This window comes from Lytechinus variegatus, chromosome 13 (assembly GCF_018143015.1).
Source record: "Lytechinus variegatus isolate NC3 chromosome 13, Lvar_3.0, whole genome shotgun sequence".
NCBI lineage: Eukaryota > Metazoa > Echinodermata > Echinoidea > Temnopleuroida > Toxopneustidae > Lytechinus > Lytechinus variegatus.
In genome coordinates, this window is record NC_054752.1 from 2,623,017 (window position 1) to 2,644,219 (window position 21,203).

Sequence of the window (21,203 nt, forward strand, 5' to 3'; positions counted from 1 at the left end):
TGATAAAAGCAATCTCTGATGGCGAATCCACATACACTATATAATTTAACAGATATTGCCTGGCCTATCGTTTTAATAAATAACATTTCAACTCCCCTCCGAAGCTATATTTTTCCAAGGGAGAATATTTTCCTCAGCACTGCGCGCTTCGGGCAAAATATAACTCCGTCGGAGAGAGGAAACATTATATTCAAACTCTAGGTAGGCAATATCTGGATAATATTTCCCAACCAAAACCCATAGCTTTATGCTAACATTTATGAAAGGGGATTTGGATTGAATTTCTCAGGCTATGTATCTACAGGTATAAGTCTACATACAGAGTCAAAATGTGTCCTGTTACTAAAGACTCAACAATTTCCTGGCTCATTGAACATCTATTTCTCTGACCAATGCTAAAAACAACTAGCAAGTAAATTGCTATCTCGTCTATAGCCATCTCATCCACTCATCACACGGTCTACCTTCATTTAGTCTAATGCCATTTTGTAATCAACATTTAGTCTAACAACCATTTGATCCAATCATCATTTTGTATAATCACCAGTTCGTCTATGACAATTTTGTCTCATAACCAGTTCGTCTAATAGGGGAGACCAGGGTTAGTTGGAACATGGGGTAAGTTGAAACATTGTACTTTTCTTTAACGCCTGTAAAATAAATCTATGCAATACTGCCCTCAATTTATTGCAATAATGATTCAACACTGTTGTATTATTAATAGCAATAAATTGTGGGCAGTATTGCATAAATTTATTTTACACTGGTTATTACACAAAATGGTGAGGGAACTGATGGTAGATCAATTATTAATCAGTAGACAAATTATTTGATAGTAGACAAGATGGTAATTGGACGAATTGCCATTAGACCAACGGAAAATAAACCAACAAGCACCAAACAATTTGTTGACATTAGCCTCAATTATAATATAAATCTAATAAAATGTTGCAAGAAACTGGCAATTGATTGTAAATCAATATTAGGGCCCCGTCTTACAAAGAGTTACGATTGATCAAATCAATCTCAACTGCATGGAAATCCATCCATACCATAATACACTTTTCTGGAAATTTTCACAATCTCCTTTATATTAAACAAAGAGAATCACACTGAATCTTCAAGAGAACGATGAATGTATGAATAAACATCATATCCAGAAGATATTTTGGACAAATTTGAATTTTAGATGATGTTGCTGGCCGTCCATATTTGTGATTAAACCAATCAATCGAATCGCAACTCTTTGTAAGACAGGACCCTTATCAATCAAAAGTCTTGCAATTAATTACAAATTTGCATTTGATCACAAGTCTGCTTCTTGCACCAACTAGTATATATTGATTTGCTTTAGGTAAAACTGATCTATCCCTTGTAAAATTTGCAATTGATTGCATATAGTTTCTTGCAACATCACTAAGTCTATAACATTTACTTCCCAAATATGACATATTAGGTCGTGCTCTATTGTACATAATCAAGAAAATATTCATCAGGTTTGCTTACAATTTTCTCATTGACCTCCTCACTGAGTGTTTCATTCATCCTGTTCTTATCTTCAACTTCCTTGGACTTCTCGTCATAGTTCACAGCCATCTCTTCAAGAGCCTATAAAATAAAACAGATTCAACATAAATAACAGGCTTTCAGAATAGATATATGACTGAAACAACTCTTGGTATCAAAATATTTTCAGTATCAACTAGAAACATCACGGAATATTAACTTAGCACACTTTTTTCCCTATTTAATTTGATAATGTAGCATTATCATGGCAACGCAATTTGTGACAAAATTTGAGAAAACTGTGCATTGCACATCTTCACCCAAAGGCCAATGTTGGTGCCAAGTTTCATAAGCATTAGCCAAAAAACTGAGTAAGCACTGTTCCAAATGTACCTCCTGCTTGTAATTCTTACCATTGCCCTCAATGCTGTGCATCATTTGTTTTACAATCCTCAAATTAGGACTTACCTGAAGGACTTCTTTAGCCTCCTCCTTGGCAGCGGCATTCTCGGCCTCCAGACGGCCCATCTGACTCTGAAGGAGCTCATAGTCTCTCTGCATCGAGGATAGCAGCTCCTCCTGCTCCAACATCTGATCCTTCAGTTTCTCAGTAAGCCTGGATTGGTTGTCGATTTCGCTATCCTGAGGGTATGAATGAAATCCAAAAGCATATTGATATGAATAATCGAACAGCATCAAAATTAAAAGTAAGAATGATTAATCTGATTGAAGGATATAAAATCCTTCTGCTTAAAAAAATTGGTGCTCAAATTTCTCATTCAGTCTGGACTGGTTGTCGATCTTGCTATCCTTGGCCCCGTTACAATTGATCCCATCATTCTAAAGTATATGGAAATCCAACAATGTCATAATATTTTTCTCCTGGAAATTTGCACGATGTCCTTTTTAAGCAAAGAAGTGAAACCTAAATTTTCAAGAAAACAGTAAATGTACGACTTTACATCATATCTAGAAAATATTTTGGACAGACATGCATTTTAGATGTTGTTTTTGCTGGCTTTCCATAGCTATGATTGCTCAGATCAATTGTAACTCTTTGTACAGCGGGGACTTGAAATAATGAATGAAATCTGAAAGCATGTTGATAGGGATAATCAAACAGCATATCAATTGAAAATAAGACAGTAATACACTGCCCGTAAAATAAAGCTTACCAATCATCATATAACACTTTACAATTAATAATGAAAATCAAGTGTGCACTAACAAATGTGTTTCAGGACCCAAGATAATCCCGACCTTTCGTTTGAGGACGCGGACGCTAATTTACAATGGTAGTTGAATTTGGAAGAGACTTTTTGGGCCCGTCGTAAAACTCTGGCCGGCAATGCAAATTGTGTGACATGAGATTTTTTTTTTCGTTTCGCATCTGCGACGGAAACGTTCAATATGCGTTTCGTGTGCAAAATTCTGGTTGCTACTATGGTAACAGCGATATATCCGATTGAGGACGACTTTCCAAAGCCACATTTGACTCCTCCTAGAGCTCGAGAGGCCGCCCGAGGGGCCCACTTCCATTGATTAGTGGATACCAAGAGCGACCACGTGTAAAAGGGGACAGAGTGGGCAAGTACATTACGTACAGACCTATGTAGCGTTATAAGGGTGTCAAAACGATGTTTAAAATGCTGAAAAAGGGATACATCCAATACTTGTAGGGTGTCACAATCCAAATACTAATTAAGAGATGCATTGTCATAATATGAAAAAGACTTGCTTCCATTGTTTAGGGTGCTTTTCGAAACCGAATTGTCGCGCCTGGTATCCACTCATCAATGGAAGTGGTCCCCCCGGTATTTGAATCTAATCCCCATTTCTGGGGAAAGTAAAACACAATGCCCATTACATCGTGTGCTAGAGGCATATCGTTTGTGTAGAAAGTGTACACAATAGAACAAAGAAACCCGTTAGCTCAAACCATGGACCCAACAGGGTCCGTGCTTAAACGTATTGTACATGTATATGATGTGTACAGAAATGGTTTGCTAGAGAGGTTGATCTGACCCATGAAATCAATTGCCAGTGATCCACCAATAATCCACATTAAATGCAATATCGATTCGATGGACTGTAATGATCTATATCTAAGCCTTCATTCAGTAAGTTTTTCCTCATTCAATATGTACTCGATCTGTTTGAAAAACCACTTTCTTATCCATGTCATAATCTATTTTAGGTCCTGCATTTCGAATATCTCCAGCCATCAGTCATAATATACATGTATGTATGGTGCGGGTGTCGCGGGAAAGGATTTTGCACACGAAAAGCAGATCTGTAGGGCCTGTAACCCCCCTGTAACACAAAGCTTAGCATTGATCGTACATCAGTTTTCTACGTTTGATTCTATTAACTATAATGTACAATCAATCTTAATAATCAAGTGTATGATTAAGCGTTAACTTTTGTGTAAGGAGACCCCAATAATAGCGTCGGTGAAGATTGCGAAAGGTCCCAAATAAATTATCATTGTCCAACATATTATGCTGCAACAACACCAACACCAGATTTACAGTCCCAATAATAAACTTACTTTCTCATCGAGCTGCTAGAATGATATAATCCTTTCTTCTTCCCCAAAATAAGAATAGTTTATTTGAACAAAGGATTATCTATTTGTCCAACTGCAACATCTGATGCTGTCACTAACCACCACCAACACCAGGGCCCCCATCTCATAAAACTGGTCTTAATAACAAATATGCAACTACTGAAATCATTTATTTTGATTGGCAAATAAATACTGAAATTGTGAATTTGTCATTATAACAAGTCTTTAGGAAACGGTACCCTGAATTGTCAGTTCCCGATTAAAGCATTAATTACCTTCTCATCAAGCTGCTCGAAGAGCTTGACTCTCTCCTCTTCCCACTTGTTCTTCTCTTCTTCTGAGACTTGAACCGTCGTTTGTTTGGGCATCATCATTTCCTTCAAGATCTCATCGTTCTTGTTTCCTTGTTCGTTCACTGGAACATTCTCACCTAGAAGAAACAATGGTTGTGGAAAAAAATTATTGATTTAATGAGAAAATCATATGGATAGGATGGAAACATTGTAGCTTGGTTCTGACTCTCATCTGCAATTGACATACACTTTTTCATAAGTCTACTTGGCGATACAACGTATCTTGCCACCTTGACATACAACTTTTTCATAAGTGGACTTGGCAAGATAATGTTTGTCGCCATATTGACATACAACTTTTCTTAAGTCCACTTGGCGAAATAACGTATCTCGCAATGTTGACATACGTTTCGTAAGTCATCTTGGCAAGATAACATATCGCGCCATGTTGGCATACAACTTTTCATGAGTCGAATTGGCAAAATAACGTATCTAGCCAGGTTGACATTCTTTTCTTAAGTCGTCTTGTTGAGATAATATATCTCGCCATATAACTTTACAAAAGTCGACTTGGTGGGATAAATTATCTCACCATCTCAACAAGTTGATGGCACTATAAAGCTTCCATACCAACTGCTTGTACACCAAGTGAATACAAAACCATCTTTCTTACCTCCTCTCCATCTCTGTAGCTCATTCTCCAGGATAAGAATCTGTGCTTTGAGTCTTCCGTTCTTCTCCTTCTCCTTCTCATACCTACTCCTCCATTCCTCGGCGGTAAGCTCAATGTTCACTGTTACAGTGTTCTTGATGGTCTTGGCTCTGGAATGGAGAAATAGGAGAAAAATTTCCTCTTGGAATTAGCTATACTCTCTGGCCCATATTCTGAAGTCGGGTTTAACCTAAACTCAGGTTTAAAGTTGCGGTTTAAGTATGGACAGTCAATTGTTACATAATCACTAACAGTAGAGATATCATACTTCAGCTCATTCGGCTCTCAAATCATTCATAATTGTGTAGGAAGTATAAATAGATATTGTCTTCACCATCGATGAATCGGGAAAGAGCACAGTAAACATAAGAAACATACAAAAATTTTGATACTTTTGGCTTCCCATACTTAAACCACAACTTTAAACCTGAATTTAAGTTAAACCCGACTTCAGAATATGGGCCTCAGTCTCGGTCAAAGTCTAATAAATTCAAATGAATTTGTCAGTTCTTTCTATAACAGAGAAGTTGGAGGAAGTATCATCAGACTGTGAGAGAATGCAACTGTTTGTAAAAGGGAAAGTGCTAACTGAAATAAACGATATTGATGATGATGATCTTACTTATCTACAACTTTTGAAACCGTTACAATTATTCTTATAGTCTACGCTCTTGAGTGGATAAATGTAGGAATAGATCTCCTTTGGAACTACCCTTTTTGTTAAAATCTTGAAAATCCTATCTGACAGAGCCAAGATCATTGAACACATTGCAACCGTTTCAAATTTTCAAGTAATATTTGTTTGCAATTTTGAAACCGTTTAGAGTGTTTTAAATGGTCTTGACTCTGGAATGAAACAATGTGAGAAAAAGTCTTTATCAGAACTTCTCTATGTCAAAGTCTATTAAATCCTACTTTATATATCAGTACTACTACAACTTTTACAGTTTCTTGATGTTCTCAAAGCTGGATGGAATATGGGGGGGGGGAACTCTCCTGGAACTACTCTTTCTATTTATGAAACAGGAACCTACATGTAGTACTAACCTTTGTCCAAACATAAGAGTAGACTTTGATTCTGATTCGTTGAACGAGGATGGAGAGCAGCAGATGACGATGGTGGTCCTAGCGTTACCTCCAAGGGATTCCTGGAGGATACGGGTCATCTTACTGTCACGGTACGGGATGTGAGATTTCTACAAGAAACAAGAAAGAGAATCGTCATTATAATTTTATAAAACAAATCCTGTGTTGTTTTACTACTTTGTGGGATGAATGATTTCTATGAAAAATGGGACACACAAAGGTCTCACCTACATGTTTGTATCTCAATGTCATGGTATGGCATGTGGGATTTTCATGAAAAAATTAGACAAATAATCTTCATCAGGTATGAAAAGTTCATACACAAATTGCATTTGATTGCTTCGTACTTAGGGCTATAAATTATTCTGGGGTTTTAAAAAAGACTTGGCAATTTGAATTTTCTTCTCTTATTCACATAAACTTCAAGTGTCATAGTTGTTATGATTGTCTTTTTTTTTTAATTCTAAAGAAGGATTAACATAATATTCATTAAAAGTAATGATTTGTAAACAAATTTTTGACATTACTCCTGTGTGTTTAAGATCGCATGCTCGATCTTTAATGAAAATCATAAGTCAGAAAAAATTGGAACCAGTGAAATTCGAACTTGCTATATACTGCTTTCTACAGCGACTTAACCATCACGCTATTCTGGTTCACGGCTAAATCCCGATGAACTGGAATTCAAATACCCTCGATCCTCTTCTTTCTGACTCATTAATATGCAAATGCAGTCCGCCATGGACAATAGATAGTAAATGACAAGGCTTTAATAGGAGAAAATTATAATATGTAAACAAATTTTTTTTTACAAATTACAATTTCCTCCTATTAAAGCCTCTTCATTTATGAAAGTAATAATTGTTATAGTCAATCCACTTTGTTATTGTGGGTTATCCTAAAAGTTGTGATTATTTTTGTCAAAAGTGCCACTGGTGCATCAACTCACCTTTCCCTCTGCTAATGCTGATATAACATTTCCTAGAGCTGACAGTGATTTGTTGATATTCTTGGCTTCATCTAAAACGGTTCCTTCTGCTCCAGTCTTACTAACCTATAAATGAGGAATCAAAAGTCATATAAACATTATATTCCATGTACAAAGAATCTAGGTGTACAGTATGAATGGACAAAAGTTAATTGCATGAATTCCATTTAAGTCTCAAGACTTTCTAATGTGCAGATGGAATACTGAAGATAATACTGAACATTATATTTTACAAGCAAATACATGTAATCTCGATGACTAGCATTTTAAGCTTCTCATAACTTTAGCACAGAGTAAGACCATGGCATTTTCATTGCAAATTTGGTCTTAAAAGTTGTGCGAGATTTAAAATTGAAAAGTCAGTAAGTGACATGACTGAAACATTTCGCTCGGCAGAATTATTGTGAAAAATGTAGTGGGGGGGGGGGGGGCGGAATCTCCCCCCTCCCTCCGGGCTTGTTAGGGTTAAACTAGACTTCAGAATATGAGTGTATAGTGTCTCACCTTCTCACTACCAGCTAAATCTACTAGGTATAGCTTGCCACTGAGTTTCTTCTTGGTCTCCATATTCTCCTGTTTGACTTGGATTAGAAAGATGCTATGACTACGAGAGCTGTGTTCATTCATATCTGAAAAAGAGTTAAACAGAGCAAGAATGTTATCCAGAGGATCTCCAGCAATTGCATTGCAAGCAGAATCAAACCAAAGACTTCTTGCTAGGCGCTCAGCATTTACATGGAATAATAACATTATTATGTTATGCAGGGCCCACTGGAAGAGCAGGGGGTCATTTCATAAAGCTGTTCATAAAGTTACGCACAACTTTACGAACAACTGGAACATGTCCTTATGTCTTAAATGAATGACATAGGGATGAATCATCTAGCACAAGAAGGGGTCACCAGTCATGCATAAAGTCATTTGTATCTTACGAACAGCTTTATGAAACACCCACCAGTTTCCTAACTAAAGTGGCTACCCTGTGTAAATAATTTTTTTTTAATAATTATTATTATTATTAATTGCACCAACAGAATAATATTCCTGGGGCAAGTTCAGCTGTACATAAATTCCGCACAAATTAACGTGACTGGCGACCCTGTAATTTTCCCAAAACGGGCAGTGAATTTTCTATATCTCTTGACAAAGAACAAACTTTGCATTCATTTGCTTATTAACAATGAAAATTGCAATTTAAAAAGATTGGATTTCTATTTCAGCTGATGGGAAGGCAAAGTAATTGAATATGTCATTCAACACAAGAAGTGCCCCTAGAGTCATCATACATTATATTGTGAGGTTCATTATAATTGGGGGTTTTATGTATGGTACAAGAACAGGGATCCTATGGAGAGGAAGAATGTGTCAGTACATATTTTGCTAGATATCATGAAAAGATTATGATACCTCATAACAATTACAGTGCTTTTCCGTCTTTTCCACAGCTTTGGTTAATATCTAAAGGTTTATCAAAACCTACCCTCAGTGATGGGACATTTGCATACGCGGCTCCCAAATTATTGAACATACTCCCACGCTCTAAGGGAATCACCCACAGTTTAACGCACATCTTAAGACTTTTCTTTTCAGTATTAATACTCTATAATATGTATCATTCATTTTGTTATGTGCAGCGGATTATAAACTGAGCAATATAAATGGTCTTTAATTATTATTATCTTGACTTACTTGTTACTGCAATATGTCTGTTAGATTTGCCCTCTTCTATGACATCCATAACCTCTTCAGGGCTGGAAACAAACCTTTCTGATGCACCCTTCACGAAAGGAACCCGGTTCTTATCCTCATGAACAGAAAGATTGGTTTTCGACACTGAAACAAGAAAGAAAGAGAATGTGTGTTTGAGTGTTGACGTTACAAACTAACAACTGAATATTATCATCAAGGGTCAAAAGCAAGCCATGTTTTAATAATCATAGATTACAAACTTTTTTCAGGGACTGTTTTCATCAAATTCCCTGAAATTTGAATTTATAACAGGATTCATTTAATAAAGATCATCACATATTTCTATCAAAACCTCACTCATTTTCCCTTCATTTTCTCTTTAATAATTTACACCAATTTGTTCAATTATCTTTGTTTATTAATAGACCAGTCTGTTACCCCCTCTCTCCCTTCCTCTCTATTATTTCTCCTTTATGTCTGTCCGCCTCTCTCTTCCCCTCTCTTTCTCCTATCCCCTCTTCCTTTCTTTCTCCTTTAAATACCCCTATCACCCCCCCCCCTATTCCCCCTCTCCCATTCTCCCTTACTCTCCTCCTTCAGTGACTTCTCCGATCCTTTTTTGTATGCTAACCTATGTCCCCCCTCATGATCTGTACATGTACACATAAAGCAGTATCTGACAGAAGCATCTGTCTGGTTTTAAACCCATGTCATTAATCATTGATGATGCTATCAGCATCACTATTGGATATAATTATATTTCTGCATCCCCCACAAACCAAAGCACAAACAAGTATCATTGGAATCCCTTAAAGAAATGAACATCTTTTGTTGAAAATAAAACTTTGTCCATTAAATGAATGTTTGGGAACATCTCCCTGTTCTCTATCAAACCTCTCTTTCTCCCCCCCCCCTCCATCATTCTCTCTGTTTCTCTTTCATTATCTGCAAACTTGTACATGATCTACATGTTTTTTTTACATTTGTACATCACTCAGTCTCTCCCATGCCCACTCTTCTTTCTTTATCCCGTTTACTAGAACTACATATACATGTATGTAGGCATACATGTATGTAGAGTGGACGTTTTCTTTTCCACATCCAGAAACGTTCCATCAACATAATTTATATTTAGTCTGGGCGAAGTAATGTAAATCGTAAATGTCACGCCGTCTGCTGCATCTCTTAATATATCACTTTCATAACCACCAAATCTATATTACTCAACAGACTGGGGGGGGGGGGGGGGATGTTGCGTGTACAAGGCAAATATCATACTTTGTATTGAGAATAAGAATTCACAGCAAAAATGGAGATGTTAAAAATTGGTGTACATGTACATACATGTAGACAACCACAACAGTTTTTAATTGTGGTAAATTTTGGTGTTGTATGTTTAAACATTGAACACCTTTGGGTGTTCCTGCATCACCTCTGGTTGTTGCTGCTACACACTATGGAGTTACATGTAATGTGGGTTCAAACTGTAGTGTGTAATTTAACACCTCCAGTGCATGGTCCTCTAGGGACACCAAATGGTGTTAGTTTTAACACCCAAGTTTTAGCAATGAAGGGCTTTGAGCAATTCTTTTCAAAGTAAAATCTTGGGGAAAATAATTGTATCCTGAAGCACAAAACTATTGAATGTTTCAGGGGTTTAGTTTTAAAAAGGTTGTATCAATCTATAATCATAAAAAATGTATGTACATGGAAATGTGAAGACTGCTTTGGTTAAAAAATCATCCTATATTGAGGTACTGATCAATCAGTGCATGGTCCGCTAATGACACCAAATGGTGTTAGTTTTAACACCCACGTTTTAGCAATGAAGGGCTTTGAGCAATTCTTTTCATAGTAAAATCTTGGGGAAAATCTTTGGTTAAAAAATCATCCTATATTGAGGTACTGATCAAGAAGGGGGGGCAGAAGGTGCAGGCACACCCCGTATACTTGGACCCCCCCCCCCCCCACAGGACTAAAGATATACCTTTCACACAGAAGTGGTGACCCTTGTTTTTTCTTGTCAAATTTTGGGGATGAAAAGCACCCCCTTTAAAAAGGTGATATTCCAATTATACATTAACACTAATTGCGACAAGAATAAATGGCAAGATTTCTTGTCAAATTACATGTATATTTACATCTTCTTTTGATTAAAAAAAAAGAAATTCCATTCTTTTAAAGAGATGCATAGATGAGGAATACATTAACTGAACATAACACCATTAAAGCTGGAAAAGAGATGTACATGTACAACATGTATTAAACATGGAGGTCATATGACTCATCTAGATCACTATGTACATAGACATGTTGTTTTAATGGTCTTTGAACTTGAACATTATCCTCAAGTTCATGCCATGTACACGTGAGCCCGTAGTTCACATACAATGATATTCCTGATGCTATTGACTATTTAAAATTTAATCTACATCTAACTGCTTCGAATGGGTCTACTTGTCTGTGTCTTTGTTTGACTGGTGATAAGTATTTCAGAATTATACTGTACGTTGCATCATTAATACACCTATGACCCATAAATCTATGGTGATGTAACATTCTTTGCATGAGCAAAGTTCATGATTGTCAAGCCAATTCTTTGGATTATTATTCATTTAAAGTTGTCACTTGACATCTCATATAGTTCAATGCTCCAGTGTTTATATATATTTTGTTTATCTAAATATACCTATGAAACCCACAAAGTGAATCATCCTTCAAATTGTTATTCAAGAGACAATTTTTCCAAAGAAAGTGATGGTCATCATGCTAATACATTATATTTTCATGTTGTCATTCATACTGAATATCTCATTTTGGGCAGCTTTAACCCATGAAAAGGTTCTTATTTTTTTTTAAATATTGTGAGGACTAAAACAGGACGGATGGACAACCCAAAAGCAGAATGCCCCTTGCAATTGCCTATGGTGGGCAAAAGCATATCAAAAAAATTGTTTGTGATTTGTATTCTTTTTTTTGGAGGGGGGTGGGGGGGGTTCTGTAATTTGATTAAAATGCATGTTAATAGAATTTTCGATTGTCTGCTCAAAATACCAACCATATATCAGACTTGTAATACAAAGCAAACACGTTCTTGTCTCGGAATACAATATGTAACATGTTTCACCTGAATCAAATCAATAGTTTTCCATGAATTACGTGACTGTTCCCATGTTGAAAAAAACTGTGTAAGAATATACATGTATAAAGCTATGCATGTATAACTCACAATTATATGCATTTTTGTGTCATTCATTCACATTGAAACATGTGAAACATTAAGGCATGTAACAATCAATTAGGTTTTGTAGAAAATTTGGTGGGGGGGGGAGAACATGTAATGTAAGCAGAATAAAAGAGAACTGCTCATTGTGTATACATACAGATCAAGGCTTATTTCATCATACAAGTTGGTGTGAAAAATAAGAGAATAGAATTTTTCAAGTCTAAAAAAATAAAGGAATGATGTAAAATAAGAATTTATGAATGTTGGAGGCTTAGATTTAGAACAGTACTATGTAAATGAATTACAACATCTCGATTTAGTAGCATAATGGACTTGCATTTTATGCTCTTGTTTTCATAACTGATCTATCCCTACAGTCATTATGCATAATATATTTCATATTGTTCTGGAATTGATTTATTCAACAGCAACTATGACTCACCATCTAAAAGATCTCGAATTCTGTCCATGTAGATCTCAAAATAGGACACCTGTAGGTCAGTGGAGAGAGAAGAGGCGAAAGGAGGGGGTGAGGGGTGGGGTATAGGGAGGGCGAGAGAGAAAGAAAAAGAAAAAGAGGGGAGAAAGGGAGACAAGGGGTAAGAAGAAAGGGAGGGAGAAAGAGAAAGAGAAGAAAAAAAGAAGAGAAGGAGGGGAGAAAGGAAGACAAGGGGGGCGATGTGGGCAAGGGGGGCAAGGGGCAGGAAGAAAGGGAAGGAGAAAAAGAGAAAAAGAAGAGAAAAGGGGAGAGAGAAGATGGGGGCATGGAAGAGAGGGAGAAAGAGGGGTTAAAGGGGGACAAGTGGAATATATGGAGGGAGAGAGAGAGAGAGTAAATTGGAAAAAAAAATATGTTATGAGATTGTAATAAGACTTGTATCTATTGGATAAAATGAAAATTAAGTTCAGTCAATGAAAACAATATTACTCATAAAATCTCTGCTGCGGTGCTTGACTATTTCTTCTTTTTTTTGGGGGGGGAGGACTTGGGTGTAATACAGTTGGTGATGAATATGATGCATGGAAAGTGAGAATAGAATTCAAATCCCTTTCAATTTTGATTCATTTTCATAAATTTATTGTCCTATGCCTTCATACATGTAATTCCAAGTTAAATTTTTTGAGGTTAATTCCATCCATTTCTTTTTGTAATTCATGTCTTATTGATCTTTTTCATCCAGAGTATACATAACAGAACATCCATGATATAACAGATCATTTATGATGATCCATCATAAATTCATGTCATGTTCATGAACATGTATGCACATGTAATTTTCTAGTTACCGGTACACAGAAATTCCCAATTTATATGACTAAAGGTATAAACTGTAAGCTTCATGACTGGATACATGGCAGTTTGCCACCACAGTATGTCATTTCAATGGCAGTTTCATATACATAGTATAATTAATAACATTTATGTGAAACAATGAGCTTTTAAAGCAACCCTTCTCAGTTTGGCCTCTGGGTGACATTAAAAAAATCTGCCATTGAATTGGAAAAATTATTTATCTTCTATTAAAATTTCTTCTGTAAAATCTTTTAAAATAATTACATAATAATTTATATTGAATGTCTGTAAACTGGTTGAATATTGAATTATCGACTTTCCTTAAAAAGCTATCAGGTTCCTCTATCTGAAATTGTTTCAAATATTTCAAATCATAAATGTTCATGAAAACTTCATTTATACACGTAATTTGAATGTTAATATTTCACTTTTAATAACATAATAGTAATTATCATTACTATTATTATTATAGAAACATTTGGCCCAAATAAAATAAATAAAATACAGCCTTACTGTATGTACATGACTACAAAGTAGACTTTTTTCTGAATCTTCAAGTAAATTTAATAATTCTAGTACATTGTCTAGCACAGACAATTTTCACTTGCATTCATAAAACATTTCAAAATGAATTTGTACTGTACCTCTCCGCAGATCACATTTTTGTTACATACTACAAACACGTATTATGGGAAAAAATCAATCTATATGGTAATGTAATAATGGGATTCACAAATTACATTGCGGGATCAAGACCCTGAACAAATTGTAAACCAACTAAATAAAAAAAAAAAAAACAAGACATACAGATATCGTAATCATATGAGAATATTTGTGGAGGAGATGCTTGTCTGTGATATCACAAAATGAAAATTTTAAAACTTTGTAACTCTATTGATCATTTGACGGATATTCTTCAATTTTGACCAATATTTTTCTGCTTTATCATCACCAACTAAATGTATTGGCACGGTGGACCTCCCCTTTAAAGTAAACTCAACCCCTACATATAAATTTGCCATTTGTATAACCCTGGGAAATAAGTGGGGCTAAGGGGGGGGGGGTCTTGGCCCCAACAATTTCCCAGGGGTTAAGCTTTATAGCCCACTTTGGCTTCACAGTTCACACTATAGTGCTTTGCCAAAGTGGGCTAGCACGGTATTATCTGGCCCTGCTAAAAAGCAGGATTAGCTGGCTTCTTGCAGTGCTAGCACCACAATCGCAGTGCTAAGAACTGCAGTGTGAAACCAAACGGGGCTAAGGAAAAATGGGGGTATTATTAACCAATCATAGAAGTTTAAATTGCACGTTAATCACGCTCTGTGTGACAAAATCATCAATATTCATGAGCTGTGCGATAGTCCAGGGTTAGAATGTAAACCCTAGCTATAAAGCAAATAGTATGGGGTTAAGAAAGACAGTGTGAAACCAAAACAAAGATAATTAATATGGAGTTTAAGGATAGTCCGGGGTAAAGGAAATGCAGTGTGAAAAGCATATTAGTCTCAGATTTTTTTTGAAAAAGTTGAAAATCCAGGCTTATTTCATTATACAAGTTGATGTGAAAAATAAGGGTTAAGAATCCTTTGAACCTAGAAAAAATACCAAAGTTGAAAATCAAGGCTTGTGCAGATGGGCCTGACGTGAGAACAGACCTCGCTGACAGGCATAGTAGCCTTTCTGACATATGCGGCAGGTGCTTTTCTAACGAAAAGGGATGTCCTCTTCATATTACCTCATTACATGTGCAAGAGCATGGGAAATGGCCACAGCAATGGGTTTATACTCGTACATGTAGGAAGAAAGAAATAAGAGAGGGTGTTAAAGGAAGGAAGAAGATAGTGCCAGTGCAAGGGCATGTATGAACACATTATCATAACCAAATAGAATCTACAGGGGCAATTTCCTCTATTATATGCTACCTTGTTTTTCTATGTATAGAAATTTAGTTGTGTAGTCTTATTGTATTTAAGATATCTATACACCTATTGTATCCTAACTGGGGCGGGACCTTGTCGGTGTAGCTTTTTTAAGGTCCTCCTTTTCTTTCAAAATATAATTTTTTCTGTAAACTTTTGTGTCCAGAATCGTACACTGTAATGAATATGAAATGACTTAATGTATGTTTAAAATTGTCAATCTATTGTTTTATCTTATTTTTTTTAACTACCATGTATAAATGTTTCTGTGAAAGGAAAAAATAAATGAACTATGAACATTTTCTAAGAAAAAAAAAGCAGAACAAACGAGTTTAAAGGGATTTTTTTGTCAGTTTTGGACACGAGCCGCGCTTGCACCCGTTTTAGGGTATCAAAAACACTGATTTTTTTAAAAAGGGGTAGTTTTGAAAGACTAGTCAATGGTCAATTGCAAAGTCAAACGTATTTACGGTATATTTTTTTCCCAAAGATTTTTCTTTTTAAGACTAGCCATACATGTTTAGGGTATGATTTGTTCCTCCAAGCTTCCGTATTTAGGGTATTTTTTCCCAAAGCTTTTCTTTTTAAGACTAGCCATTCATGTTTAGGGTATGATTTGTTCCCCCAAGCTTCCCCTCCCCTCCCCCCCCCCCCCCCCGGGGGACATATTCTGGCGACAACTTGTTTTAAGGGCCAAAATGTGTAAATTAAGCCCACAAAAACTTGTTTAGGGGGTTATTTTACATGGAGAAAAACTTGTTTAGGGGGTGTTCGGAAATAATTTGGCCACGCGTGTGTACAGCAATTTGACATTTGACAGCCCCCCACCCCCTCTTGCCCCGGGGTAATCGACATCCGACATGAAGTTGAAGTTCAGATGATATACAGTGATTTCACGAAATCAACAGAGAATTGGAATGGAACGTAACCCCCGACACTTGTCTTGACAATAAATTGGGGGCAGGATCTGATTCATTAAGAAGTATTAGGGGGTGGATTTTCAGGAAGCTTAGGGGTTGATGAACCAGATATTGAATTATTGACCATAAACAACTCTTCCTGTCATCTACAGGTTATTTGGCAGTCATCGCAGTTATATCCATCAAATTCAAACTTTATACCAAGTACGGTTCATCAAATAATTTTCACTGAAAAGGAGTAGCAGAGTCTGCAACATCTCATTAAAAGGAAACCAAAAGGAGAGAATCAATCTCATCAAAAGGAATCAAATGAGAGGAGCAATCTAAAACTTGTTTCATCAAAATCAGTAATACATGACTGAATATTAAAGCGAGTTATTCTTGATTTTCCTTTCTATGGGGATCCTAAAATTGGCAAACATGCTTCAAAAAGGCGGATTTGGGGGACAAAATGGCAGATTTGGGAGAAAAAATAACCATCTCCAATTGTTTTTTATACAAATTTTTAGATTTCCCCTTTATTTTACATTTGTATTTCACATTATCTCCTCCTGGGCACCATATTACAAAGAGTTGCGATTGAGTTACGATCAATCACAACTATGGAAAGCCAGCAATGTCAACATCTAAAATACATGTTTCTTCAAAATGTTTTCTACTTTTGAGGTATATTCATGCATGAACTGTTTTTTTTTACAATCAAGTATGTTTCTCTTTGTTTTCAAGGATACTGAGCAAAATTATGACACTGATGGATTTCCATTGTTACCATTGGTTGGATCAATCATAACTCTTTGAAAGACGGGGCCCTGATATTGAAATATGTGGTGTGTATTATATTTTCCTATGACATATTTTATGATCAGAAGGAGGCAATGGGCAATTTGAAAGATAAAACATAAAATGTGTTTTAACTTATAGTTTCTCTAATTTTTTTAAATTTCCAATAAGATTTCTTCTCTTCTTGGGGTTTTGGTTCCCTTTTATGTATCCTTCGGGCCATGGTGACAATATGTATATGACTATAGAAATTGCACTACAAATTCCAAGGATTTAAATTCAATCTGGATTGGCTGTAAATAGTTACCAGCTAAACACTAGATTAAGATTTTATTCTTTGCATTTAAATATAAAGCCAACAGATTTAGATTTAAATCTTTTGAGACTTAAAAGTTAATAAAAAGAAAAAGTTAATACCTCAGATTTTAAAATATATATATTTGACTGGACACTATTCACAGCCGATCTAGATTTAAATCCTTGGAATTTAGAGTAGGAATTTTCATGTCAGGAATTCCTACACAAAAAACTTGACCATCAATGTAACTTTGCCAATATCCCAGCTGCCATGGTAACAGGGCTCCGCAACCAATGAAATCAAGGTTTCCATGGTAGTTTTCGTAAAGGCAAAGTAACAATAGGCGGTGCTGCACGAGCCCAAAATAACTCAATCTCAAGATTTTAGCTTGATTAGCCCTCTTTGCGATTAATCTTGATATCCGAGAAACCCGTTCTTGAGCGAGGCATCTATGCATTGTGGTCCGACACCATAAAATAAACCTGAGTCGAATATCGAGTGCATCTGCACGTGCGAATTAGCGGGATAATTCGTAAATAGCACACTATTTTGCAAATAATACTAAGTTGACTTAGGATTGCACGCTCATGATAAATCCAGCAAACTATCGTGATGATTGAGTCTCCATTACAAATAATCTCGAGATTGGTCAGATCAGGATTATTTGCCGGATCAGAAATAGCACAATTTTTTGAAAACTCGGGCTGGTGCAGACGGCCCTACTTTACTGCTATGTACCAGAGCCCAGCATACCTCCCTATCCCCAAGGGAGTTGTCCTCCAAAGTCATTGCCCTAAATGAAGTCCTACATGTAGAACAATTTTGACATACCTTTATATGGAACTCCAGGCTCTCATCCATCTGGTAAATATGGTTGAAGATATCTTGCACAATACGAGGGATGATACCCATATACTGAGGATTACCCATAACACCCTGCAAATACAAGAAACGCAAACGATTTGTTAGAGGAGATGTTTGTAAGCAATACTTTTGTTTGACTCACTTATTTTCTCGTGTTCATAATGGCAGTAAAATTATTGATTAAATTCTGTACGATAACTACTAACATCACCACCCTCCTCCTGATCATCATCATCATCCCCACCACCACTGTCATCACCTCCCTAATCATTATCATCATCATCACCATCATCATCATCATCATTACCATCATCATCATCACCATTATCATCATCATCATCACTGTCACCATCATCATCATCATAATCATATAATCATAATAATAATCATCATCATCATCATAATCATAATCATCATCACATCACCACCATCATAATCATCATCATAATCATCATCATAATCATCATCATCATCATCATCATCATCATCATCATCATCATCATCATCATCATCATCACCTTCACCATCACTATCATCATAATCATAATCATAATCATCATCATCATAATCATCATCACCGTCACCATCATCATCATAATCATCATCATCATCACCATCATCATCATCATCATAATCATCACCATCAACATCACCATCATCATCATCATCACCACCACCACCAACTCCATCATCATCATCATCACCATCATCATGATCATCATCATGATCATCAACACCATTATGAACATCACCATCATCATCATAATCATAACTATCGTCATTAATATTGTCACCATCATCATTGTCGATTTTATTACATCAACAATCCTTTTCAATCAATTAATTTTGTTTTTCTCCTTTATCTACATCAACACCTCCTCCTCATTATCCTCCATCTCCAGTTTCCCTACCCTAATTCTTGAAATAATCTAATCATAAAACTAATTTCATCCCCATAAAAAATTTACAAAGATTTTTTTTTGAATGATAATCCATATTAAAATACTACATTATTAAAGTGCAAAATATATTACATCAATATCTCAGTCAGATTTTTGTGTTTTGAAGAAATAATGAGATTATAAATAATTTACCTCCATGGTGAAAGTCTTTCCACTGGATGTCTGCCCATAGGCAAAGATGGTTCCATTGTACCCTTCCAGAACATCTGTAAGACAACAAAAAAGTAATTTATTATAATAATTATCAAATGTTATAACTATTATCGTCATTATCATTGCATCATCCTTGTCATCATCACTATCATCATCATCAACATCATCATTATCATCGTCATCATCTTCATCATCATCATCATCATCATCATCATCATCATCACCATCATCATCATTCTCCTCCTCTTCCTTATCATCATCACCATCACCACAGCTGCTGCATATGGAAGAATTTGTGGGGGTAGCCTATTGACCATGTCTTGCTCTGCCCATTTGACAGAGGAGTTTCTCATTTTTTGGAGGGGAGGGGGCATTCAGAAATTGATATGCATGTACTTCCAAAGTAATTTTGAGAGGACCTTTCAAAAATATGCTGTTAGTAGCTCTTAGATTTGTAAGCCCCTTTTGTTCAACATACATGTTAAAAACAAATTGCCTCCTGGAAAGCCTCCCCTGATTAATTTCTATGTACAACAAACAATTCCAACTTTTAAAATCAATATTAATACATTCAATTCAGAAGTGGGATAGATGATGCTATCAATACTTCAACAATTCAATATTTATTTCATGTGTACAAGTACAACATACATGTACATTTTATCTTCAATCAATGATGTCCTAAATACAATGATTAGATTCTGATGAGGTGTATATCAGATTCGAGTTAAACACAGCTTCAAATCAAGTTCAGATGTATTTAACTAATAAATTTGCATTCATCATCATGTATCTTTCCTTGTAGACTTGTGCAAAATACATCCATTTGTCATTACATTTTGTTATTTTTTTTGTAAACTTTATCTATTGAATCTTGTATTATGATTTTAACACACAGTTAATATTTCAATGTGCACCATGAACATTAATTGGATTATTTTGTGCTATTTCAACCTGTTTTCATGTCTCATTATGGAAGATACGGAAGATACGTGTACTGATCAATGTAGACAGATGCCTGTATTCTGAAGTCAGGTTTAACTTAGACCACAGTCTGTACTAAAATTATGGGGAGCCAAAAATTCAGTTTTTATTGTATATTTATCATGTTTACTATTGCGTTCCTTCTGCTTTCATAATGAAGAAAATACTTCAGCTATCATTCACCAACAATTATGGACAATATGAGTATGAGTTAATAAATTGGATTTTTATTGTTAGGGATTTGTGCCCAAATTGGCTCTCCATAGTTAAACTAAACTTTAAACAAGGGTTTAATTTAAACCCGAGTTCAGAATACTGGCCAGGGTGTCTAAAAATCTCTATTAAATACAAAAAAGTGGAATTACTGTATGTAGCAGTACATTTTATCTGTGGATATTCTCAGCTGAAAAATTGATAATGAGGTTTCTTCTGAATGTTTGTGTTGTGTGGTAATTATGCAAATTAAAGGAGGTTGATTAATTTTACTTCAATCTAATTTTACTTCAATCTAATTTTACTTCAATCTAATTTTACTTCAATCTAATTTTTCATCATTTTCCATTCTCTTGGAACAATTTCTCTAGCATGGGACAAAAGTGTGAGGACAGAAATAAATCTTCCCATGCATTCATAGGCCCAAATATGTTTTGTTTGAAATAATAATACACTGTAAAAAAGATTGAGTAAAATTTACACAGTATTGGGGAGAGAGGGAACATGCTTTTTTGCTGGGTAATTTTTCCCCCTCATATTGGGCAAAATGCATTTTTAAGGATAATTTTCAACGCAGCAAGGCGTAAAATTTACAAAGTAGTTGGTATCATTTTACCCAGCAAACATGCATGTTTCCATTTTACCCAATATTGGGTAAACCTTTTTACAGTGTAACATTGCATGCCAAATCTAAGTTTATCTACATGTACATGTAAGAACAAATGTTCTGTTTTGAGCTCCCAACAA

General features: G+C 35.6%; 1 protein-coding gene across 1 annotated transcript in view; it reads right to left on the minus strand.

Moving 5' to 3' along the window:
* LOC121425891 (kinesin heavy chain) overlaps window positions 1–21,203 on the minus strand; it is a 69,092-nt gene that overhangs the window by 21,518 nt on the left and 26,371 nt on the right. The window contains exons 3-13 of the mRNA XM_041621981.1: window positions 19,239–19,312; window positions 18,112–18,216; window positions 12,512–12,560; window positions 8,844–8,987; window positions 7,659–7,783; window positions 7,116–7,220; window positions 6,128–6,276; window positions 5,042–5,190; window positions 4,351–4,505; window positions 1,975–2,148; window positions 1,507–1,608 (exon numbers count right to left, since the gene is read on the minus strand). Of these exons, the coding sequence (XP_041477915.1) occupies window positions 1,507–1,608; window positions 1,975–2,148; window positions 4,351–4,505; window positions 5,042–5,190; window positions 6,128–6,276; window positions 7,116–7,220; window positions 7,659–7,783; window positions 8,844–8,987; window positions 12,512–12,560; window positions 18,112–18,216; window positions 19,239–19,312 (1,331 nt within the window). The remainder of the gene's footprint in view (window positions 1–1,506; window positions 1,609–1,974; window positions 2,149–4,350; window positions 4,506–5,041; window positions 5,191–6,127; window positions 6,277–7,115; window positions 7,221–7,658; window positions 7,784–8,843; window positions 8,988–12,511; window positions 12,561–18,111; window positions 18,217–19,238; window positions 19,313–21,203) is intronic.